We start from the raw sequence: 26799 nt of genomic DNA, 5'->3' as shown, positions 1-26799 counted from the left end.
ATGAGTCCTGTCCCTGACTCATCTCACGTACAGGACACATCTCAGGGTAATTTGCATATGTATCAAATCGTTTTTTTTTACACAATAAAAGCACACAGAGCTATGGGGACTGGGTAAAAAATCCCAAATAGGGAGAAATTGGGAAAAAAAATAAAAATAACACAATTCTGCAACAGTTTTATGGGTCTTGTTTCTAAGTCCTGTCTGCAGGACTTTTTTTTTTCAAAATAACAGAAAGCAGATGGAATGATCTTTATTAAGACGGATCTAAACAGAATGCATTTAAAGTGTTCCGTTTGGCTTTCCATTATAGAAATTCAGTTATTTTCCATTTAAGCATATTACAACTGAATGCTACAATGGAAAGCTAGATGTGAGTACGAACTCCCATTTACTTTCATTCTCCAGGTCAGTATGATTACGGCAATACCACATATGTATAGTTTTTCTTGCATTTTTATACAGAAAAAAAAATAAAAACCTTGAAAAAAATATTTTTTGTAGTTAGGTGAATGGTGCTGTGTGAGGACTCAATTTTTGAGGGTTGATCAGTATTTTCATTGATACAATTTTAGGGTGTGTACGACTTTTTGATCACTTTTTAATTTAATTTTTTAATTTATTTTGTGGGCGGGGAAGCGACCAGAAAACGACAAATTGGCCATTTTGACCATTTTTTCCATTTTGCTGTTTTCCTTATAGGAGAAATATTTTTATATTTTAATAGTACAGGCGTATTCGTTTTCACATCGCCCATGATGTGTAGTTTTTAATTTTTTATGGTTTTTTTAAAATTATTTTTCATTTTTGGGAAAGGGGGGCAACTTGAATTATTCTATTTTTTTTTTTTTTTCACAAAACATTTTTGTTTTTATACTTGCTCCCAGAGGCTCATTTGCATATATTAAAACTTCCTTTTTCTCAGCAATGCGGGCACATATGTACATAGGACCAACACAGATGCCTTCAGCTGCCGAGTGCACATGTAACAGGTCAGCCAGGGTCATAGGTACAAATCTGCTGACAGATGCCCTTTAATTTTGAACAAATATCTGGCAGGTGGTAACATCACAAAGAAGAAATGACAAATGTAACAAATGTAATACAATAAAGAGAGAAACAGACATATAAAATAGGCTTAAAGTGGAACTAAATAGTGGGCTGGAATATAAAAGAAAACCTAGGACACTATGACGGGGATATCTGTTGACCCAAAACAGCCCTGCAATTTTTGTATATGAGAAAGGGTGTATAGAGGGTACATGAGAAGGAAAGGGGAGATGGCTTGGGAGTGGCCAAAGGGATAAAGAGGATGTGGGGGGGGGGGGGGGGGGCAGATTGCCAGCTTAGTTGATCAGAAGCAGGTTAGTATATAAGGAACAGAGAAGAAAAATATAAGAAGGGGAAACAAGGTGTTTTATAGAAGACTGGAGTAAAGGCAGCAGCTGATAATGATGATGATGATTGTCAGAAGCAGAAGCTGAAGTGTGGTCAGAGACAAGTCAGAGGTCAGAAGCCGGTATCAGATAGTAGCGTGGTACAGAGGATCAGACAGGCTCAGGGTCAAACAGGTCCAGTAGGCAGCAGGTAAACAGGCTGCGCAAGCACATGAGATCAGAACACCTTTGCTATTACTGATAGTAACTCAATGCTCAGGCAACTTCCTAGGAGAGGAAGCTGCTATTTAAACTTGTAACCCCGCCCGAGGGTTGTTCTGGAAGTCAGGAAGCAAGAGCCCCTGGAAGCATAAGGGACGTCAGCGTTGGATGTGGCACGGAGGCAGGGTGGCCAGCAGGGAGTGTAGCTATAGGAGGTACAGAGGTAGCAGTCACTACCGGGCCCAAAGACCCTTGTGCCGCATATGAAGACACCAGTATTATAGAAAGTGCATGCTGGTCAAGTTACACCTCTGGCTGGAGGGAAGGGTTTAGGTCAAAAATTTGGCATGTGGGAGGGGGTGCCTCAGGCAGCATGAAGGCTATGTGCTCCCCTGCCATTGGCCACAAAGCACTGAGGAAAGGGGGCCCAGGCAGAACCTTTGCACCAGGGCCCATGACCTTTTAGCTACGCCCCTGGAGGCCAGAGGACGGCTCTGGCAGGCACGTGTCTGCCACATCTGGCAGAGACAGCAGCAGGCAGTGAGGCAGGAGATGCTGGGGATATGACAGGTTAGACAGCGAGAGGTTTGGCAGAAGGCCTAGGCCTAACACAAGGGAAGAAGAAAAAAAGGCGAAACAAAGAAGAAAAAAAGGGGGGAAAAAGTATAGGCGGAAGGAAGGGATGGAGGCCAAATGGAGAAGTACAGATCTATATGTACATAGCCACTAACGTTTAACAGGTGAATATAAACAATTTTGTAATATATCTTATCAGAGAAAAATACCTCTTTCTCCACTTATCAGCTCCCTCCTCAAACTAACATTCTATGACTCAAGGCCAATTCTATGATGGAATGCATAACGGAATGCCTTTAGAGGCATTCTGTTATTCATTCCATCATAATAAAAGTCTATGGCCTGCATAACGGCCTCTCCTGCACAACAGAAACCGGACGGATCCATTATGCAGGCCATAGACTTCTATTATGACGGAATGAATAACAGAATGCCTCTAAAGGCATTCCATTATGCATTGCATTATGGTCCGTGGTAACAGAATCCATAGCGCAATTCACATTATACCACAACCCGAACCAAAAACGAATTTCAAAATATGAAATTCGCTCATCCCAAACTGTAATAGATTATTGCACGGGTCACTAGTGAATAGCAGGAGTTACAGACTTGTGGTGAATAATGAATCTCATTGTCTAAATAAATGTAAGAGATTTGCATATCTGTAGTGGGTTATTAACAGATTTTCCCCACAGGGAGATATATGATTTTGTTGCGGTAATTCTCACTGATTAAAACTCTTGGCGATTATTAATATTACAATAATAACATAAATTCATTAATTCTAAGAGGGACTTGTACATTCTGCACGTTTTACATATTAAAAAGAGGGAGATAGGAAGATGACGAGAAAGCTAAAATTAGAAGCCTTTTCAGGTCAGTGAGTTGCACTAAATGATTCATTAACTTTTAAGTTTAGAAAATGTCAGGCTTTTGAAGTATCCCGATTTTTTGATACATTGTAAAACAGTTGGATATTGGGATGATTTACCAGATAAATGTTTTAAAGTAAAATCGGAAACATAAGATTGTCAAAAGGCAAAAGACTTTAAAAGGATCACTTCCATCAATTTTTTTTAAATCACATATTAACAGTCTATATGTGAATAGTATAAAAAAAAACAAGTGACAGGTGAATGGTTTTCTAGATATAATTTTTTGAAGTCACTCTATGTATTCTGCTTCCTGTCTTGACTCTCTAACTTCCTCTTTGTTTAGCACAGCCTTGCTTAAATAAGTTTTCTCGGATATTCATATTGCTTGCCTATCCTCAGGATAGGTGATCAATATATGATCGAGGGGCCCGACCAGCCACCCTCGCCGATTAGCTCTATGAAGAGGCTGATGCAATCTGTGAGCGCTTAGGCCTCCTCCTAGGCAATGTGGCGTCACATTCATCGGTCACATGGCCTAGGCATAACTCAGGCCCCTTCACATGTGATTTTAATACTGAATAGGTCATCAGTATCTGATTGGTGGGAGTCTGACACCCATGACCCCGGACGATAAGCTGTTTTAGAAGGCACCGGTGCTTGCAGTAGCGCCGAGGTCCTTCTTGCACGGTAGCCTAGGCCATGTGATGACACATTCATCGGTCACGTGGCCTAGGGGCTAGCTGCGATGGTAAGCACAACCACTACACGATGTACGGCGCTGTCCTTGGTGAGCTGTGGGAAGGCCGCAGCGCTATTGAGTGCCGGTGCCTTCTCAAACAGCTGATCGTCAGGGATCCCAGGTGTCCGACCCCCCACTGAACAGATACTGATGACCTATCCAGAGGAGTATAAAAGTCTTGGAAAACCCTTTTAAATCTAGAGAAAGTCAATTTACAGTGTGGATTTCCACCACAGATTTCATCCTTTAGCCATCTTCACATGTACTGCTCCAAAATTTGCCCCTGGCTGGCGTAGACTCCAATTTCTGGTGCAAGGAAGACAGAAATGTTCTTAATTTATTATAGTGCAGGGACATCAAGACTGGCATATGGGAACACCAGTCTTGATAAATCTTCGTCATATTGCCATAGATTTGTTGGATTTGTTGCACTGCGGTATGGGTAATAGCTTGTCTTTTAGATGGCACATGTAGGGAGATGAAAGGCAGACTGAAATGCTGGGAGATAAGAGGCAGAGTGAGAAGCAGTGCCTCAGCAGTTACAGTTACTGTACATTAGTGCATAAAATGCACGCAGCATCAAAAACACATTACTTCATGAGAACCTTCCAGGACCCTGTCAGCTGGACTTGACAGCCCACCAGTATTTTAAACGGAATGGGACATCCGAAAATGACCATATTTTTTTTTGAATTTTCATTTATTTTTATTTTTTGTCACTATATTTTTCAAAAAATGTATACAATTCTGCAGTTTTCACACTGGGCCTAAAAAATATTAATACTTCCTGTCTTTTGGGCCATATACACAATGGACAGGAGCTGACACCATTCATATTGCCAAATACTACCGTTCACCACTGGATCCTGTAACCTATAATGGGATCCAGTCGCTTTCCGCATGAGAACTGGGTTTCGACCAGACTGAAAAACATTGCATGCAGAATCAAGCTACCTCACATGTGAACATAGCCTTAGGGCTTGTTCACACGACCGTGTGAAGCCCGTGCCCATGCTGTGGACCTCAAATTGTGGTCCGCTAAGCACGGGCACCTGCCGTGTGGCAGCCGCATAGGGATCGCGGCCCCATTCACTTGAATGGGTCCGCGATTCCTCCGTTCCGCAAAAAGATAGAGCATCCATTCCACATCTCCGGATTTACGGACCCATTGAAATGAATGGGTCCGCATCCGTGATGCGGAATGGCCACGGAAAACCATTCACCGGAATACGGGCATGGGCTTCACACGGTCGTGTGAACGAGCCCTAATAAGTATACCAAATTTGATACCAACGCACCAGATTTAGACCATATTTTTCTATGATGGGTTTTTAGTTCCTTGTATCCTATGTGTGACCTTCCTCTTCGAGAAGACTACCACTCTAGAAAAATAACTTTTAACTGCAATTTTGAGTAGATGTCTCAAAAAGGTTTCACTGTATATTTCAGTTCCTTGATTTACAGTGACCTTATTTTTACCTGTGTTATTTAAGGGTAGAAAAACATCACCTTCTCACACTCACCTTTATTTTTCAGACATCAGAACGTTTCGACAGAAAGCGAACACATACCCAGACTTTTTTTTTTTACGAACTGGTAGACATTCTAGATAAGACCGGAACAACCCATCATGGCTACTTCATCTTTACGTCGTCAAGTAAAGAACATCGTCCACAATTATTCTGATGCTGAAGTTAAGGTTCGAGAGGCTACTTCAAATGACCCCTGGGGACCATCTGCCTCTCTTATGGCTGAAATTGCTCAAATGACTTACACTGCAGAGTACCACGAGGTCATGATAATGGTCTGGAAAAGACTGAATGACAGTGGAAAAAACTGGCGCCATGTTTATAAAGGTCTGACACTTTTGGATTATTTGATCAAAAATGGATCCAACAAAGTTCTGCAAGAATGTAATGAGAATCTTATTGCTGTACAGACTCTCAAAGACTTTCAGTTCTTAGATCGTGATGGAAAAGACCATGGACTTAATGTGCGAGAGAAGGCCAAACAGATAGTATCTCTGCTGAAAGATGAGGAGCGACTCAAGCAAGAGAGGGCACAAGCTCAGACAACCCGAAAAAGGATGTCTCAAGTCACTGCGGCCATAGACAGCAGCCATAGGCTAAGATTTAATGAAGGTAATATTTCTGGTAATGTGTTGGCTCTTATCACATTAGTATCAATGGTTCTGTTGTTCTACTGCATAATAGATCTGCTATTTTCAAATGGATCTGTCAGTTTTACTTTTGGGGTTCTGGTATTTTTGAGGACAGGAGTAGTCCTACAGACTGATATTCTAGCTGCCAAGTATACCATACCTGTACCCCTTGGAGGTGGCATAGATTTCTGGTGCAATTTACACCAGTTTTCCAGCATAAGTAATGTTAAATGTGTTGGGTCTTATAGGCCCGGTCCACTTTTTAGAACAAAAAGTTGCTAATTTTTGCTCAAAATGGTTTAGTAGGGGACCCCCCCTCTACAGCATCTTTCCACCCTAACAGGGCAGATAAGGGATGTTGTGCTAGTCAACTTTAAGGGTGCCTTCACATGCGTCAGATTTTGTGGCAGAAAATTCCACGACTGAAAATCAGTTTCATTCACCTGAATGGGGCTTGCAGAAATCCACGTGCTTGCTGTCCATTCAAAAGAATGGAACTGATTTCAATTGCAGAATTTTCTGCCACAAAATCTGCTTCTTGTGAAGGCACCCTAAGGGTACCTTCACACACAATTTTTGTCCCGGCATTTTTGTAGTCCAAAAGAAAAAGCCTCACAAAATGCCTGACTTCATTACTTGGTCAGTGTTTTTTGCATTTTTGTTTATATTGTGTGGTTTTTTTTTATTCCTAGTGGTTTTTTTTTATGTAAGTATGTACCCCAACACACATTGCATATAGGATTTTTTTGAACCTGAAAAATAAAAAAATGGATAAAAAAAATCTAACAATGGATGTCTGTAGGCAAAAAATGACAGGCAATGAGGTTAAAAGGCCAAAACCAGAGCATGCTGCTATTTGAAAAAACAAAAACAAAAATACTACTGACTTCAAAAGCACACCTCAAGGGTGAAAAAAAAACACCACAATAACTGTTTGTCCTTCTCTTAAATATTTCACATACACAACCTCTGGATGTGTCCTAAAAAACAATGCAAAAAAAAAAAAAAAAAAACGCCAGCCAAAAAAGTGCACTAAAAACCTGCAAAACCTGATGATTAGCTGATTGAAGAGGCCGTGCAGTAACCTCTTTGCAGCTTACTAAGCTTACTCCATCTATTGTTTGTTATCGCGGCTTGAATGGGACTGAGCTGCACCTAGGCCACGTGACAGATGAATCTCAGAAGACTCCTTTAAAGTCTGAGGAAACCTTTTGTTTTTTTTTACGTGTTCATGATTTCCCAAGTGCAAAATTTGGCAACTTTCTACAGGAGGTGTTGAATCTGAGAGCTCTGCTTCTATTTCTGACTGCTCTCTACTCTTCCCCTCCCTGTGGAGAGCGGTAAAATATCCATGGAGAACAGCTCACCCATGCTGTTGATAGGAAGTAAAGCACGCACAAAGCAGTGGCAGGGAGAAGGTAGCAGCATCCTGGACACACAGATCCAGCATGCATTACTTTGATGGTTATGACCACAGGAGAAAAGCCTGAAAGTAAGAGCAGGCTGTAAACTGAATATCAGGGGGTCTGAAAACGAATGAAGACTGCAGACTGAAACAGCATTTTATATTCAAAATAACCACTAACATATGTAAAAATAATTTCATCTCTGCCAAAGGGATAAAGGATCATGCACACAAATGTGTGCCGTCCGTGCTGTGCATTGGGGACCGCCACCTATCCCTTGGTTGAACTTGATGGACATATGTCTTTTTTCAACCGTATTAACTATGTTACTATGTAACTATGTAATGCATGTGCACCGTCCGTGTGGTCAACTTGAATGGGTCAGCGATCTGTCCGCACTGCCAAACTCTGTAGTGCTTTTGGGGCCTTCCGCTCAGTGCCTCCACACTGTATCTTCCAGATTGCGGACCCGTTCAAGCTGTTTGCGGGCCGCAATACAGCACGGCCGGCACGCGTTAAATCTTCAGAACCACTGATGACTGGATTTTTTTTCTTGTGTGTGTGTTTTTTTTTTACAGCTTCCGCTGCAGCCCTTACTCCAGAATTGGAACATGCAAGACCCCAGAGTAGTGGGGAGGAAGAACTTCAGTTGCAGCTTGCTTTAGCTATGAGTAAAGAAGAAGCTGAAAAGGTACAATATTAACTTCTCAATTTTCTTGCTTTTAATTTTGCATTATTATTACACAGTGTTATTATATTGTTATCCAGTAGCCAAAATTGTTCTTCTCGATATCTTCCCTGTCAGAGAGTTCCTGCTTACAGTACTAGAGTGTCATTAGTGTTGTGTGAAGGAATGAGACATGCTGCAGAGATACACAGGGAGGCTACAACATCTGTGCTTACTTTATTGTGTAACACTAGGGCTTGCAAGGTGACCTCCACTGAAGTCTGAGCATTAAGATGGTAGGGTAACAACCCACATCCATTAAAACTGCATAAAGAAATCCTAGGGGGATAATGCTATTGAATTACATCGGTAAAATGGAATATAATGCAGAGAAAACATTTTTATATTATAATAATAATAATAATAATAATAATAATAATGGAATATTTAACTAATAACAAAGGGAAGGGGTTAAAAAGAACCATTCAAGCTCAATCTACAGGCAGCAGGCTCGTTCTAGGCTCAGAAGTCCAGTGGGTGGCTTCTCTGTAGATACAGTTGCAAGAAAAAGTATGTGAACCCTTTGGAATGATATGGATTTCTGCACAAATTGGTCATAAAATGTGATCTGATCTTCATCTAAGTCACAACAATAGACAATCACAGTCTTAAACTAATAACACACAAAGAATTAAATGTTACCATGTTTTTCTTGAACACACCATGTGAATATTCACAGTGCAGGTGGAAAAAGTATGTGAACACTTGGATTTAATAACTGGTTAAACCTCCTTTGGCAGCAATAACTTCAATCAAACATCTCCTGTAGTTGCAGATCAGACGTGCACAATGGTCAGGAGTAATTCTTGACCATTCCTCTTTACAGAACTGTTTCAGTTCAGCAATATTCTTGGGATGTCTGATGTGAATCGCTTTCTTGAGGTCATGCCACAGCATCTCAATCGGGTTGAGGTCAGGACTCTGACTGGGCCACTGTTTAAGCCATTCTGCTGTTGATTTACTGCTATGCTTTGGGTCGTTGTCCTGTTGCAACACCCATCTTCTGTTGAGCTTCAGCTGGTGGACAGATGGCCTTAAGTTCTCTGGAAGCTTGTGGGTTTGACTTTGGGCTATTGTGTTCAATGGCAGTTCATGTTGCCACTACACCGTGTATCCTGGAGTTGGTTGCTTTTGTGAACTGTGCCTATGTGCTTGTACTCCTCAGTTCGGTATTGTGAGGGTTACTCTTTCATTGACTGTGTGTGTGTCCGCGTCTGTTTGACTACATTGGTTTGTTTATTCTTCTATATAGTCCTGAGTTCTGTGTCAGTTTGGGGGGATGTCTCTTGAGTGCTGTGACCTCCCCTGGTTATGCAATTATATCATGTCTTTCTTGTAATACCATGTCTTGCTTTGATCCGTTTGGAGTTTGTCTGTGCCCTGTGTTGTAGTTTACAGTATATCTGAAGTTTGCTTCTGGATCGTCCTAGTTATGTCCATGTCTGAATTCTGACCTAGTGTCCTAAGCCATAGTTTGTGCTCTGCTAAAGTCTGTATGGAGCTTTCGATCTGTCTGTGCATGCTGGCTTTTGTCCGAGTTTCTGTGTCAATGTATCTGAACTGTGTCTTAGAGTTCTTTGCCTGTTCTGTCTTGCTAAGTTTTGTTTAGACTGTGTCTGAACAGTGTCCAAGTTCCTGTAGTAACTATGTGTAGGTTCATGAAGTCCGTCCCTGAAGTCCGTGTGTCCAAATGCATGAAGTTCGTATGCCTGGGTTCCTGAAGTCTGTGTGTCCAAGTGGATGAAGTTCGTATGCCTGGGTTCCTGAAGTCTGTGTGTCCAAGTGGATGAAGTTCATATGCCTGGGTTCCTGAAGTCCGTGTGTCCAAGTGAATGAAGTTTGTACGTCTGGTTTCCTGAAGTCTGTTCGTCTGCCGGTACGCAGTGTTTTGTGCCATGCATGTAATTTGTGTTTGTATTAGATTCACCTGTATCATGCCTTGTTTTGAACTGTGCCATGCCATTTTTCCGGTGTTTTCACCAGTGTCTCTGACCTCAGTAGGTCAGCTGCCAAGTACACCAGGACCATCCCAGGAGGTAGCGGTCTGGACACTAACCCACAGCGAACTCCACATCCCTGTACAGTGGGTAAAGGGTAAATACTGGGGAGGAACCAGAATAAGGATTGGGTTAGATTTGGCCCAACATGAAACTGGTTACTTGCCAAAGTGGTTCCACAACCATTATCCATTATCCATATGCATGTCTGTAACAATTCAATTAAGTTAAGTTACAAGATATAATAAATGAATACTTTCCATATGTCAATCTCATTCACAGAGCCACCACCACTTAAAACGTAATCTTTAATGATATATATCGGAATAAAACACACCCATAACAATAATACTTTCAGAGCCCTAGGGCTAGGTGTATAATGTAAATGGCGATATACTGTCTCTGGACACACACCTTATTCTACAAGACCCTGCCTAAAAATGGAATGGCTGCTCAATAGGGGTGATCCCGTGTCAGGAGCCTCCTAAATGTTCTTGGATGACCCTGACCAGGGACAGAAACCACCACCAAGATGAAATCAGTCATCCGTTAATAGTATGTCACTCGGTGGTAAATGCCATATATCAATCTGCTCAGTTCCCCCTGATCTTCATTGGCTGCAGCGGAACATGTGACCATGTCCATGCAGCCGCTTATGTAAACCCTCTGGAAACCGGAACAAGGACACAGTGGAGGCAGCACAGAGGATTGAAGCGGTGGGGAGCAGGTAAAAATGGATCTTAAATATGGATCTTCTGTTTACCGAGGCAGACTACGGGTACTTGCTAAAAAGTCAGTATTCCCAGATAACCCTTTTAAGGGTGCATTCACATCACCTTTTAGCTTTCTGTTCTTCTGATACGTCAAAAGAAGAGAGAGAGAAAAAAAACCAGGATCCTGTAAAAAAATGGATCCTGTTGCATCGGTTATGCATAGGATTGCATAGGATCCGTTTTTTTAACAGGATCCAGTAAAAAAACGGATCCTGTTGCATCAGTTGTCATCCGTTTGAGCCATTTCCTTCTGAGATCTGTTTTTAAGGGTACTTTCACACTTGCGTTGTTTGATTCTGGCAGGCAGTTCCATTGCCTGAACTGCCTACCTGATCAGGCAAACTGTATTCAGAAAAATGCCTGATCAGTCAGAAAAATGCATTGCAATACCGGATCCATTTTTCTGGTGTCATCCGGCAAAACGGATCCGGTATTTATTTTTTTCACATTTTAAAAGGTCTGCGCATGCGTAGACCGGAATACCGGATCCGTCAATGCGGCAATTTGAATGCATAATACATTCCTATGGGAAAAAATGCCGGATCCGGCATTCAGGCAAGTGTTCCGTTTTTTGGGCGAAGATAAAACCGCAGCATGCTGTGGTATTATCTCCATCCTGAAAAGTAAAAAAGACTGAACTGAAGACGTCCTGATGCATCCTGAACGGATTGCTCTCCATTCAGAATGCATGGGGATAAAACTGATCAATTCTTTTCCAGTATTTAGCCCCTAGGACGGCACTTTATGCCGGAAAAGAAAAACGCTGGTGTGAAAGTAGCCTTAGGTGGAAACAAAAGTACTGCATGCAGGACTTTTTTTCCTGCAAAGAAAAAGGGGTTCAGTCAGCACATCCCAAAGCGCAGGGGCACGTTGCTATGGCAGAGAACAACACTGTAAAACAAAACATGCAATGCAACAGCTCACTGCAAACCAAATAAAGTACAAAATTGCATAATAATTTCAAGTGCTATACTAATAAGTTAGAGATGCTTGGCAAATCATTTTGGACAAAATTATTTGAGCCCGTCTTCTGCACGTCAAGGCGATCTCTGTAAGACGGGTTCCTAACACTAAATTCTACCTGTTATGTGCCATGACGGCTACCATACAATTCAGCGAGTGTAGGACTTTTTTTCCCGTCTTAAAAACAGATCTCAGAAGGAAATGGCATTCACAACAGTGATGAGAATGCACCCTTACTGTAGTATGTTGCAACAATATTTGTGACTTTGATAAATCTGGTGTAAGGCTACTTTCACACTTGCGTTTGGGGTTCCGCTTGTAAGATCCGTTTGAGGGCTCTCACAAGCGGCCGCGAACGGATCCGTTCATCCCCAATGCATTCTGAATGGATAAGGATCCGTTCAGAATGCATCAGTTTAGCTCCGTTCCGCCTCCATTCCGCTCTTGAGGCGGACACCAAAACGCTGCTTGCAGCGTTTTGGTGTCTGCCTGGCTGTGTGGAGCCAAACGGATCCGTCCTGACTTACAATGCAAGTCAATGGGGACGGATCCGTTTGACGTTGACACAATATGGTGCCATTGCAAACGGATCCGTCCCCCATTGACTTTCAATGTAAAGACAGGAGTCCCTATTAATATACCATCAGATCAGAGTTTTCTCCAATCCAATGGTATATTTTAACTTGAAGCGTCCCCATAACCATTGGAATGCCTCTATGTTAGAATATACCATCGGATTTGAGTTAGATCGTGAAAACTCAGATCCGATAGTATATTCTAACAAAGAGGCGTTCCCATAGTGATGGGGACGCTTCAAGTTAGAATATACTAAGAACTGTGTACATAACTGCCCCCTGCTACCTGGCAGCACTCGATCTCTTACAGGGGGCTGTGATCCGCACAATTAACCCCTCAGGTGCCGCACCTGAGGGGTTAATTGTGCAGATCTCAGCCCCCTGATCGGGTGCTGCCAGGCAGCAGGGGCCAGACCCCCCTCCCTCCCTAGTATTGAAAGCATTGGTGGCCAGTGCGGCCCCCCCTCCCTCCCTCCCCAGTATTAAAAGCATTGGTGGCTAGTGCGGCCCCCCCCCTTCCCTCCTTCCCCAGTATTAAAAGCATTGGTGGCCAGTGCGGCCCCCCCTCCCTCCCTCCCTAGTATTAAAAGCATTGGTGGCCAGTGCAGCCCCTCCGTCCCTCCCTCCCCAGTATTAAAAGCATTGGTGGCCAGTGCGGCCCCCCCTCCCTCCTTCCCCAGTATTAAAAGCATTTGTGGCAGTGGCCACAGGCTAACAACCCCCTTCCCATCATTGGTGGCAGCGGTGCGGCATTTCCGATCGGAGTCCCAGTTTAATCGCTGGGGCTCCGATCGGTTACCATGGCAGCCAGGACGCTACTGCAGTCCTGGCTGCCATGGTTACTTAGCTTATACTTACATGTGCTGTCTGTGGCCGGCCGGTGCTCCTCCTACTGGTAAGTGACAGGTCTGTGCGGCGCATCGCATTTATAGGTGAGGATCCGTCTGTGAAGATACCAGACGGATCCGCACCTAACGCAAGTGTGAAAGTAGCCTAAATCATCTTGACAGGCTGAACCATGCCCAGTATACCACCCATTTTTCCAAACTGGATTGAATGGTGGAAAAATGCAAAATGTCGGAAACATTTTTATGCCAATAAACTCAAAAAGTCACAAAACTCTCATTTCTAATTTTTTAAAGCCAGAAAACTGGAGCGCAGGTCCGGAAAAACTCCCACCAATGGCCCTAAAGTTTTAGCTTCAGTCAGATCTTACAGTACGTGCATTTACCCCCCCCTTCTGGAATGACTTTGCGACTTAACAAAAGTCTTAGTGATAAATCTGGCATGAAACTCATTAGCATATCTAACCATGCCACTTTCCAATGACGTTTCAAAAGTGAAGGGAGTGGCGTAAAAGGGCAAAAAGTCACACATTTTGGTGCAAGACCACACTTGTTCCAAAACTTGCCACTTTTTGACACTAGTAAACTGGTGTTGAACTTTGATACATTAACCCCCTATATGTATATCCTTCCCAAATCAGTGCACTGTGGGGGAAGGCTCTGTGCTCTTACTGAAACCCATATTTGTTAGATGTCAATTGTCAACAGAATATATGTACTGATATCCGCACCTATCTGCAATATCTGACTACTATGATATCTGTACCTTTTCAACATAGGAACATCCTTGAAACCTTAAGTGGTAAATATAATGACTGTAATTATACCATTATAAATATAGTTGTGTAGTCACCTAATCATTTGTACGGTGTGTCAGCTAAAGTCCTTCAATTGCTCAATTCAGTCACCGCCTAATGAAGTCATTCCATAGTCACACAAACAAGTAAATCCCAATTTTGGTAAATCTGGATTTTTCTAAATGGTCACTGTGACACGTTTCCCTGGATATTCCTTGCATTGAACATATAATTAGTCATTACATTATTATTATTATTATATTATTATTATATATAGATTATTATCTTTATTTATGAAATAATGCAATCTTTAACGTTATCTGAACGAAAATACATACAATCTCAAATTTACACATAATTTGCAACTGGAAAAAATATATTTTCTTGATCTCAGTTTGGAAGGTATACCCAATCATAATATTGTTTCCAGTACATACAGGAAGCCTACTGCAGGTAATACTATTCTCCATACCCGTACACACCACACTATGTCCACCTTTAAAGCGATCCCAGTAGGGGAGAATATAAGGGCAAAGCACAATTGTAGTAGTCACACACTGTACACCAAAGAGTTAAAACAAATCAATGCTAGACTATCCAGTAGAGGTTATCCACGTTGGATGCTAGAAAGAGCGGCAGGGAAAACAACGCAACTCACTAGGCAAGAATTATTATTGAATATTAAAAAAATATGAGAATTCTTCAAAACTAAAAAAGAAACATAATTCAACCTCACGTTGTAACATAACGTGAATTCAAAAGATTTGAGAATTAATAAGCTGACGCAGGCTGAGTGAATAAATATACGATAACACAAACAAATCACATACTGAATAATAAAAAGTAAATAAACATCACTAGCCTAAATATGGGGTAGGGATCCAGTCAATCATGCTATAACACATGGCTGTCTACCAAGTTATAACACATGACCGCCATGCCAGTGTATACAAGAGATAGGGCAGTTCAATACTTACATCCTACCTAGGATGAAGTACCTGGTTGAATCCCCATTAATTGTTAGTGTAGACTACAGTTATTCTCATCAGCCCCTCCTCCAGTGTGCATCACGCATGTCTCTGAGATGACTCAGGAATGTGGTCTTATCAGCAGAATGGGGGGTGGTTACTATCTCTAACCCACTTCATTACAGGGAAAACTATCACACAGAGTATTAAACAGAATTAAAAGGGGACAGTACCAATCATTACTTAAAAATACCCCTACAATACACACATACTTTGTTGACACCAATATACACTCACCTAAAGAATTATTAGGAACACCTGTTCTATTTCTCATTAATGGAATTATCTAGTCAACCAATCACATGGCAGTTGCTTCAATGCATTTAGGGTTGTGGTCCTGGTCAAGACAATCTCCTGAACTCCAAACTGAATGTCAGAATAGGAAAGAAAGGTGATTTAAGCAATTTTGAGCGTGGCATGGTTGTTGGTGCCAGACGGGCCGGTCTGAGTATTTCACAATCTGCTCAGTTACTGGGATTTTCACGCACAACCATTTCTAGGGTTTACAAAGAATAGTGTGAAAAGGGAAAAACATATAGTATGCAGCAGTCCTGTGGGAAAAAATGCCTTGTGGATGCTAGAGGTCAGAGGAGAATGGGCCGACTGATTCAAGCTGATAGAAGAGCAACGTTGACTGAAACAACCGAGGTATGCAGCAAGGCATTTGTGAAGCCACAACACGCACAACCTTGAGGCGGATGGGCTACAACAGCAGAAGACCCCACCGAGTACCACTCATCTCCACTACAAATAGGAAAAAGAGGCTACAATTTGCACGGGCTCACCAAAATTGGACTGTTGAAGACTGGAAAAATGTTGCCTAGTCTGATGAGTCTCGATTTCTGTTGAGACATTCAAATGGTAGAGTCCGAATTTGGCGTAAACAGAATGAGAACATGTATCCATCCTCTGATGGCTACTTCCAGCAGGATAATGCACCATGTCACAAAGCTCGAATAATTTCAAATTGGTTTCTTGAACATGACAATGAGTTCACTGTACTAAAATGGCCCCCACAGTCACCAGATCTCAACCCAATAGAGCATCTTTGGGATGTGGTGGAACGGGAGCTTCGTGCCCTGGATGTGCATCCCTCAAATCTCCATCAACTTGAAGATGCTATCCTATCAATATGGGCCAACATTTCTAAAGAATGCTATCAGCACCTTGTTGAATCAATGCCACGTAGAATTAAGGCAGTTCTGAAGGCAAAAGGGGGTCCAACACCGTATTAGTATGGTGTTCCTAATAATTCTTTAGGTGAGTGTATATGTTAATAATATAGTACATTGTATCATAAGATCAAAGCTCTAATATGTAAATATCTCCCAATTTTATTTGAGGACAAAATACATTGTTACATGGATATACAATTGTGTACAAGAAAGCACCTAGCATTCCTAGGGAATTAATTAAAAATAAAAATAAAACTTGGTTACATTGTAGAGACTTCTACAGATGTGGCTGTGCACCCTGCAAAACATTTGCTAATCATGACCATGCTATTAGTTTTAATATCAAGGATTAAATTCATTGTAATTCAGACTATGTTATTTATGTTGTGCATTGCACATTATGTGATAAATTTTAGGTTGGTAGCACGATTAGGAAACTCAGTGCGCATACTTGAACACATCAATGATATTTCTAAAATAACCAGTCAATCAGGTGTATCCAAACATTTCAGTGACTGTCACGGAGGAAAAATAGCCTCCCTAGGTATATTTGGCATTGAAAGAGTCAAATCGAAAGAGAAGCGTATTGGATATTTACGCTTATCTCCTACTTCCCTACAGAACTAAATTTCCATAAAAATATATTAACCTTTTACTAACTTATACATATTTTTACTAATATATATTATTTTCTTTTTTCTTTATTTGTATTATGATCAGATACTCTTTTATACGCCTCATAAATTGACTTTTCTTATATTATGAACTAATTTAGGATGTTATTAGTGATGTCATTGTGCTGCACACGTGCTTTGTAATTACTGCAAGCAATTAAGCTACAAAGACTACAGCTGATACATTGCATATATATTCCATGCTTGTATTTTAGTAATCTATGTATATGAGTAAGACCGTTGTTACGGTCGAAACCAGTCAGACACAGCGCATGTTTTAGCGCATGAACATGTTTCAATAAAGATTATGTTATTTTAGTCGCTGGATCCACTTCCTTCCTTGCCACTTTTGGGGCCCACTATGGTATCATAGTCTGTGCCCAACGAGGATCCTCTGGAGCTCTGGTAGGCCAGCGTGACCCTTCACCAATTTGGACAAGATCTGATATTTCTGTATGTATGGGGGCCACTCTTCCCTGATGTTCTTTGTTGTGGAAAACAAGGATCAAATATGTTGCATGACCTCCAGAGGTCACTACAGCCATAGGTGTCTGGGTCCTTCTATGGCAATAGACCTGAGTTACTGGATTTTTTTTCTAGTAATCAAATAAGAGAAAAGAGTTCCGATTTCTATGTCTTGCTGCTGAGAGTGCCTAAATACAGCTTGAGGGAACTAGAAAAACGGGTCCCCTTACATAGTGGTGGCCCTGAGCAGTTGCCCCTCTTTACCCTTCCAATAATCTGGCCTGACGTCACCTGCTTGTGATGGTCAAGTTGCAGTTAAAGGGTTGTCTGGGATTACAAAACCATCGCCACACCTGTACACAGAGTTTATGTGGAATTGCAACTCAGCCTCTTTCACGTCATTGGAGTCTAATTGCAATACTGGACCCAACGCATGGACAGGTGCACTGTTTTGGAAGGAAAGCAGCTATGTTTTTTCTAATCCTGGACAACCCCTTTAACTGTAAATTGACCAGGTCAGTACATGCAGCAGTAGTACACGTGCCATTTGTGAATAATCCTATAGCGACAGCTGCCGCCCTCCTGCACATGAAATAAACATATACCTGTAGTCAAAAATTCTGTGACAATCCAAACTTAAAGTTTTTTTTCCCCGTAAGCAACACTTATCACCCATCCATAAGATAGGTAATAAATGTATGATTGATGGGGTCTGACCACTGGGTCATGGGCAAGAACCTGCTCCTTTTCTGCATAGGCCAAACCCCTCCTTGACATCATATCCCCCTCAGAGCATGTGTACATGCTGGGGCTGTAGCATCTCGCTACCACATACAATTAGATCTCATGGAGGGCTTCTTTCTGGGAGAAAGAAGCCTTCCATGCACTGTGCAGAAGATTTGCCAGCTCTTTCAAGAGTCTGGGAGGTCTCCCCTTTTTCCTGAAGACTCCCAAACGTTCCAGGAGAGTTGATGGAACGTTGGTCACCAATGATCCAATCACACAATGGATTCGTGGACCCTGCTCTCATGATCAGTGGGAGGCCTAGAGGCTGAATATTGTCTGAAAAATTTAAACATTTTGTGTTATCTCAGAACTTTTGGTCTTGTACTGTCTTTTTTGAAAGTTTAAGAGGTTTGTGTGATGTTTTTCTTTTATAGAAAGTCCCTTCAGCCCCGAATGAAGAAGAAGAACTACAACTGCAAGCAGCACTGAATCGGAGTAAAGAGGAATATGAAAAGGTATGTAATATATACACTATGTAAGTGGACTCCAGTCATAACATTCATTTAGGCTAAAGTCAGACAAGAACATTGAAGGGGTTGTCTCATCATTTGGATATGCCACCAGTGTCAGATAGGTGCGGGTCCCACCTCTGGAATACCTACTAATCCCCAGAACAGAACCCCCGAAGTGAGTGGAGAGCAGTTACTCAGTTCTTGTAGATGTGTTAAAAGGAACAGTCAGTTCTTGTAGATGTTTTAAAAGGAACAGTTTGTTCTTGTAGATGTGTTAGAAGCAGGAAGAATGGGCAAATGTAAGGATCTGAGTGACTTTGACAAGGAACATATTATGATGGCTAGACAACTGGTTCAGAGCATCTTCAGGGTCAGGGTTCAAGGTGATGACTTTGGCCTCCAAATTCCCCAGATTTCAATCGAATCGATCTGTGAATTGTACTGTAAAAAAGTCTGATCAACAAAGGCCGCACCTCGCAATTTAAAGAAATAATCTGCTCCTAACGTCTTGGCGACAGATCCTACAAGATACCTTCAGAGTTTTTATGGAATCCATGCCTCGAATGGTCATAGGACAATATTAGGCAGGTGGTGTGTGGTCTGCGTATGTCTTGCTACATAAATAAAGTCATGTCTTGGTTGTGATACAGTCTGGTCTTAATTTAGGAGCAGCAGGTGAAACAGGGTGAAATATCGCTGATCGAGAGGGCTTTAATAGAGACACAACTTACAGGGGACAATGATCAGAAGGAAACTGTAAAGAAAAATGAGGTAAGAATACATCTGTCTATGTATCTGTCTAACCAATCAGAGCCATGGCTATTGTTTCCAGTAAAGTACTAGTAACTAGTACATGGTGGAGGTTGTAGTGTCTCCTCAGCATGGGTGCACCACAATAAAGCCAGGTGAGGCGATCGCCTCAGGCAGCACCAGGTAGGGGCAAGAGGGGGGCAGCCGAAGGGCCATGGGCTGAAGGGAAGGGCTTAGGTTAAGAAATTAGCATTGGGAAGGGGAAGGGGAGGGGGGCGCCATTTCAGTTTTTGCCTCAGGCAGCAGAAAGGCTAGGTGCACCCCTGCTCCTCAGCTGGATAGCCTACTGGTTTGGAGATTGAGACTTTTTATATAATTGTGGTATATCAGGCAGTATACGGTTAAATACTGAACTAGTGAAACTTTCCTGCTGCTCGCGCTCTCCTGATATACAGGCACTTGCATCTGACTAGTCCGATTTGTTTTAAATACAGTCATGACCATGATATATCTGACTAATGGGAAGATTTACAGGATATACATGCTTATGCTGTGCCTAGTGAGATATCTAATCCCTGCCATGTACTGACGTGACCATATTAAACGGAAAGAGCAGCAAGTGAGCCTGACTCTAAAATATCTCAGCAGGATAACAACGTAGTTTATGACTATTTAAAGGGAATGTTAAAAGCATTGAGAGGTATCCTTTACCAGTGGCGTGCCTAGGGTGTTTGGCACCCAGGGCGGGTTCTTTCTATGGCACCCCCCACCAATACATCTTTTTTTTTTTACCCCCTTACAGTAGTATTGCCCTCATTGTACAACCTTCACAGTAGTTTTGTCCAGATATGTGCCCTCTCATGGTAGTTATGCCCATATTGTGCCCCTTCAAGGTAGTTATGCCTTCACTGTACAACTTTCACAGTAGTTATGCCCACATTGTGCCCCTTTAAAGTACTTATCCCTTAATTGTGCCACCTTCACAGTAGTTATGCCCTCATTATGCCCACCTCACAGTAGTAATGCCTTCTCTGTGCCCCCTTCACAGTTGTAATGCCCTCTCTGTGCCCCTTCAGAGTATTTATGCCCTCACTGTGCCCTCATAACAGTAATAATGCCCTCTGTGACCCTTCATAGTATTAATGCCCACTCAGTGCCCCATAACAGTTAAGCCCACCCACTTTACAAGATTAATGCTCTCTGTGCCCCTTCATAGTAGTAATGCCATCTGTGCCCCCTTCATAGCAGTAATGCCCATTGTGCACCTTTATAGTAGTAATGCCCATTGTGCCGCATTAATAGTAGTAATGCCCATTGTGCCCCCTTCATAGTAGTAATGCCCATTTTGCCTCCTCCACAGAAGTAATGCCCATTGTGCCTCCTCCACAATAGTAATGCCCATTGTATCCATCCCATTTATAGTAGTAATGCCCATTGTGCCCCTTCCATAGTAGTAATGCCCATTGTGCCCCTTCCATAGTAGTAATGCCCATTGTGCCCACCTAATACTAGTAATGCCTTTTGTAGTAGTATTGCCCTCTGTGCCCCCTTTGTAGTAGTATTGCCCTATGTGCCCCCTTTGTAGTAGTAATGCCCTCTGTACCCTTTTTGTAGTAATAATGCCCTCTGTGCCCCCTTAGTCGTAGTAATAATGCCCTCTGTGCCCCCTTTGTAGTAGTAATGCCCTCTGTACCCCCTCCATGGTAGAAATGCCCTCTGTGCCCCATCTGTTAAATAAAATAAAAAAACACAATAGCTACTCACCTTGTCCCGTTCCTGAAGCTCACAGTCCTCTCTTCCCTGCAGGCATAGAACGCTCTGCAGCACTGTGTGGGCGGAGCTTTTGCAGATTTCTGTGCTGCAGGCTCCACCCACACAGGCCAACAGTGCGATCTGTGCTTTAAGGCTGAATAGTGGAGCTGGGAGAAGTCTTCCTGCTTCACCATTCAGTGCGGGAGAGACGGAGCGCAGTGAGCTGAGTGACAGGACCGCCAATGAGTAACATTATATCCCTTTTAAAAAATATAACTTTATTTAAATATTCTTAAAATACATTAAATACATACAGTAGGGAGTCAATAATAAGGTGCCATCTAATTTGCACACGTGTACAAAGACTGACAGTTGGTTCAATACATTCTGATCCTGCTATATCTATATTCTAGACCAGACAATGACCTCTATTACATGTCCGAAGGCACGAGTGAACCTAAAGTAACTAACAGGGTGCTAAATGTGTCCCCCTATTTAGAAATAAACCCAAGGCCTGAACAAGCAAGGCTGTACTATGGTCTATAATGTGAATGACATACTAACGGAGGATCATACATACAAAATAATAAGGGCCTGAACTAATGTTACCTCAGAATAATGGAAGAGGAACAGGTGGCTCCTTCCCCTCTACGTGCATTTCGTGTATCTGCTTCGTCAGGAGGAGCGGCTAATCTGGACAAAGTGGGGAGTGTTTAAAGAGAAGCCTGGCCAATCTGGATGCGATTCTATATTCACGTGACCTACTTAACATGAGCCGCACCTTAGCTATTTCCTCAACTAGTAGATCATCTAATTCTTTGACTTGGCTAGGTGGTCTATATATCACACCTACACGAGTTACCTTATGTATATCAAGCTGCAAGGTAACCCAAATTGACTCTAAATTGGTCTTGCTTCCTTGTATTAAATTAGATGTTATGCTATCTTTCACATATAGAGCCACCCCTCCCCCTTTCTTGCCTTCTCTGTCTTTCCTATAAAGAGAGAACCCTGTTATTGTTATATCCCAGTCATTACTCACATTGAACCATGTCTCAGTAACAGCCACTAAATCTATATTCTCAGATGCCATTATAGACTTAAGTTCATTGATCTTATTCCCTAAACTGCGAGCATTTGTAGACAAGACTCTGAGCTTGTCATTTCTTAACCTATGTGCTGCTGGCATCTTCTGGCATTGTTCCGGGGGGCAGTCGGACTGCTGGATTATCACTCTTTTGCCCCCCTTTCCTAGTTAAATGCTCCTTAGCAAATACTTTCTCTGGTCTAGAATATACAGGGTGGGCCATTTATATGGATACACCTTAATAAAATGGGAATGGTTGGTGATATTAACTTCCTGTTTGTGGCACATTAGTATATGTGAGGGGGGAAACTTTTCAAGATGTGTGGTGACCATGGCGGCCATTTTGAAGTCGGCCATTTTGAATCCAACTTTTGTTTTTTCAATAGGAAGAGGGTCATTTGACACATCAAACTTATTGGGAATTTCACAAGAAAAACAATGGTGTGCTTGGTTTTAACGTAACTTTATTCTTTCATGAGTTATTTACAAGTTTCTGACCACTTACAAAATGTGTTCAATGTGCTGCCCATTGTGTTGGATTGTCAATGCAACCCTTTTCTCCCCCTCTCTTCACACACTGATAGCAACACCCTAGGAGAAATTCTAGCACAGGCTTCCAGTATCCGTAGTTTCAGGTGCTGCACATCTCGTATCATCTGAAGGCAATCGTCTATGCTGTGAAGATACGAGATGTGCAGCACCTGAAACTACGGATACTGGAAGCCTGTGCTAGCATTTCTCCTGCGGTGTTGCTATCAGTGTGTGAAGAGTGGGAGAAGAGGGCTGCATTGACAATTCAACACAATGGGCAGCACATTGAACACATTTTATAAGTGGTCAGAAACTTGTAAATAACTCATGAAAGAATAAAGTTACGTTAAAACCAATAAGTTTGATGTGTCACATGACCCTCTTCCTATTGAAAAAACAAAAGTTGGATTCAAAATGGCCAACTTCAAAATGGCCGCCATGGTCACCACCCACCTTGAAAAGTTTCCCCCCCTCACATATACTAATGTGCCACAAACAGGAAGTTAATATCACCAACCATTCCCATTTTATTAAGGTGTATCCATATAAATGGCCCACCCTGTAGATATGTCTTATTATTGTCAGCATTACAGACAAGGATAGGACTGTTCTATTAGAGGCCGGCTGTTCTGTTCTTCATAATGTGGAATGCACATACCTGGTATCCAGGTTTTGCGGATCCGCAATTTGCGGACTGCAAAACATCTAACGGTCGTGTTCATGAGCCCTTACAGTGATAACAGAAATCTTAAAGATGAAGTATGATGGAAGACATTCACAACAAAATGCACAAACTTACATGTGACAGAATTTACACATATGTGGATATCCTGCACTTAAGGCCTAATGCACACGACAGTTGTTTTTCTCGGCCTCCGTTCCGTTTTTTTGCGGATAGGATGGGTCAGCAAAAAAATGCTGATAGTTCATCCGTTTGTTTTCCCCGTCCGTTGTCCGTGTTTCCCTTCAGCAAAAAAAAATAGTGCATGTCCTACTTTTTTCACATTTGCGGACAAGGATAGGCATTTATTACAAGGGATCTGTGGAAAAAAACGGATCCTCCAAAAAAAACGGTTGCTGCATCAGTTTTTTTGGGCGGACGCACAATTTGCGGACGCAAAAAACAACTGTCGTGTGCATGAGGCCTACGTCAGTCAGAAACAAGACACATGCAGCGCACACCAATCACTCATTGGACACATGTGGCACACAAGACACTTATACATGGCTCACATGCCACTGATGCATATGTCACATACTGCACATACACCACTGATACATAGAACATATATAGCACACACCAATCACACATAGGAAACACTCAATGCACACACCAAGACATGTATGCCTAACCCTATTGAGTGTAGCACACTTAAAGGGGTCGTGTCACTTCAGCAATTGGCATTTATCATGTAGAGAAAGTTAATACAAGGCACTTACTAATGTATTGTAATTCTCCATATTGACTCTTTTCCATCACATTATACACAGCACGTATCCGTGGTTACGACCATTGTGTAATCCAGCAGCGGTCGCCGTGCTTGCACACTATAGGTAAAGGTGTTGGCCTACAAGCACTTCCAGCCTTTCCCTATAGTGTGTAAGCACGGCCACCACTGCTGGATTACACGGTGGTAATAACCACGGATACGCGTTGTGTATAATGTGATGGAAAGGAGGCAATATGGACAATCACAATATATTAGTAAGTGCCTTGTATTAACTGCATGATAAATGCCATTTACTGAAGTGAAACAACCCCTTTAACCCCTTTAAGCATAAATGTCTGGCATTAAATTTACCAAATCTTAACCTCCTCATATTGTACATAATCTACATTATAATTAAAAGGGTTGTCCTACCATAATGACCTATCTACAGGATAGGTGATAAATATCAGATTGCTGGGGTCTGACTGCTGGAACACCCACTGATCGTGAAAAAAGGGTCCTGAGACATTCAATTACATTACCGCCAATCTGTGTACACAAGGGTCTTAAGACCACGTTCCCTTGATCATGGGGGTCCCAGCAGTAAGACCCCATCAATCAGACACTTATCACCTGTCGTGTCATAGCTGTTGGACCTTTTCACATTCCCTATCCTTAAAGGTTTTCTTTGGGTGTAAAAAAATAAATAAATAAAAAATCTGGCCCAAAATATGTGTCAAAGTAAAATAGAAATGCTCGCCTGTTAAAGGGCCTGTGTCCACTTTTCTAGTTATCCTTTATCCACAGGATCGGGGATAACTAAGTGATCCGTGGGGGTCTGAACGCTGGAGCCCCCACTGATCCCCCTTCTTGATTGAGTGGCAGGTCGAGCATATGCCCTGCCTCTCCATCCATTCTCTATGGGGTCGCTGGAGATGGCGGAGAACAGCGCTGGCTATTACCAGTGGTCCCAAAGAGAATAAATGGAGCAGCAGGGCGAATGTGTGGCCTGCGACACCATCAAAAAGGGGGAACAGGACCCGTTCCTGTGATCAGTGGGGGTCGCAGAATCGGGCCCCACTATTCATATAGTTATGCTCTATGGTGTGGAGAGGATAACTTAAAAACCTGCACAACCCCTTTAAATCGTCCACCACTCCACCACCAGTATCTCTTTACATGGCAGCAGTGATGCCTGTAAATACAGAATATCATCACTACCGCCATGTAAACCATACGTGTCAGTACTGGAGGATGTGATGCACTGTGCAGAATTATTGAGTCATAAACCCAACCCCCTTTGTAGGTCATAACTTTTAACAAAGCCCAAGCAAAGGTGCTAGAGGAGCAACGTGAGCAAAGGGCACAAACGGAGGGTCATAACTGAAACAGAGGCATTAGGGTCACCTGAAGCGGGGTAATAGTGGGGATCCTGGAGCAGGGGTAACTGGAGAAGAGGCAATATTAGCGGTGCATTTAGAGTGGGGGCATCTGGAGCTGGGGCATTTATGGGGGTGCAGCTAAAGCAGAGGCATTGGGGTGACCTAGGGCAGAGTAATAGTGGTGATGCTGGAGCAGAGGTATTAGGGGGCAACTTGGGAAGAGGCAATATTAGAGGTGCATTTAGAGTGGGGGCATTGGGGGGCATCTGGAGCTGTGGTACTAATGGGGGTGCACCTAAACAGATGCATTGGGGGAACCGAGGGCAGAGTCCCCCCAATGCCACTCTGAACTCTGCAGAGAGCAGCACACATACACAGATCTGTGTCTGCTATAAACAAATCCCCTATTTCCCCCTTACAGTCTCCTACAGCTCACTGCTGTCACACACCTGGGAAATCAGCCCAGCACCGCAGAGGAGTCCACAGTTTTCTGACAGCAGGGAGGGCAGGAGGATGGGCAGACATGTTCAAATTGAGAAGATACTTCTGGGCTTCCTGTACAATTTACACCAGTAGGAGGCTGCATCACTGTGCGATACTGCCACCTAGTGGCTACAATAATTATCTCTCCTGAGAAACGAGAAATAATTACTCCTCCGTCTTATCTCCGGGCGCAGGAGACTGGGGGTCTACCGAGGAATCCCCCTCCTTGCCGGTGGGCCAGTCCGAGCCTGTGACAGCCTAATGAGAGGCATAGAGGCCAGAGTGAAAAACTACAGGATATACTATAGATATAAATTTGAAAAAAAAATCACCAAAAATCCTAAAAAATAATAATAATAATGTTGTTTATTTCCATAATGCCCAACCGACTGAAAAGACAGGGGTTAGATACCATTGGTCTACAATTTTCTAACCTCAGTTATATATATTTCTTTTAAATTTTGCGCAGCATGGAAAACAGCAGGGAAACTATCAGCAAGCAGACTGGCTGCTACCGGCAGATTGTGTTATTGTTGTTAGTCTCTATTTAGTACTTTTCGGTGCTCAGTGGTGCACTGTCCTGAAAGGGCTGTTGATTTGATAGTCTCATTAACACTTTAATACCCACACAGCCCCGCTGATTTACATGTATATAACCCATACCCATCATATTTATAAACATATAACTCTAGATGCAAATATTATGTATATATATGTTAAATCGGATATGTTGAGCTTTACTTGTGCATAAGCCATAATTAGAATAAAAATA

The 26799-nt window shown here is 42.4% G+C and overlaps 1 protein-coding gene across 1 annotated transcript in view; it reads left to right on the top strand.

Moving 5' to 3' along the window:
* Positions 1-26799, top strand: part of EPN3 (epsin 3) — a 67775-nt gene that overhangs the window by 22936 nt on the left and 18040 nt on the right. The window contains exons 2-5 of the mRNA XM_040435737.1: positions 5325-5929; positions 7934-8046; positions 18535-18615; positions 19279-19383. Of these exons, the coding sequence (XP_040291671.1) occupies positions 5419-5929; positions 7934-8046; positions 18535-18615; positions 19279-19383 (810 nt within the window). The 5' untranslated portion in view covers positions 5325-5418. The remainder of the gene's footprint in view (positions 1-5324; positions 5930-7933; positions 8047-18534; positions 18616-19278; positions 19384-26799) is intronic.

This window comes from Bufo bufo, chromosome 6 (genome assembly GCF_905171765.1).
Source record: "Bufo bufo chromosome 6, aBufBuf1.1, whole genome shotgun sequence".
Classification (NCBI taxonomy): Eukaryota; Metazoa; Chordata; class Amphibia; order Anura; family Bufonidae; genus Bufo; species Bufo bufo.
Note: the sequence above shows the minus strand (reverse complement) of the source record. Positions and strands in the feature narration are given on the sequence as shown.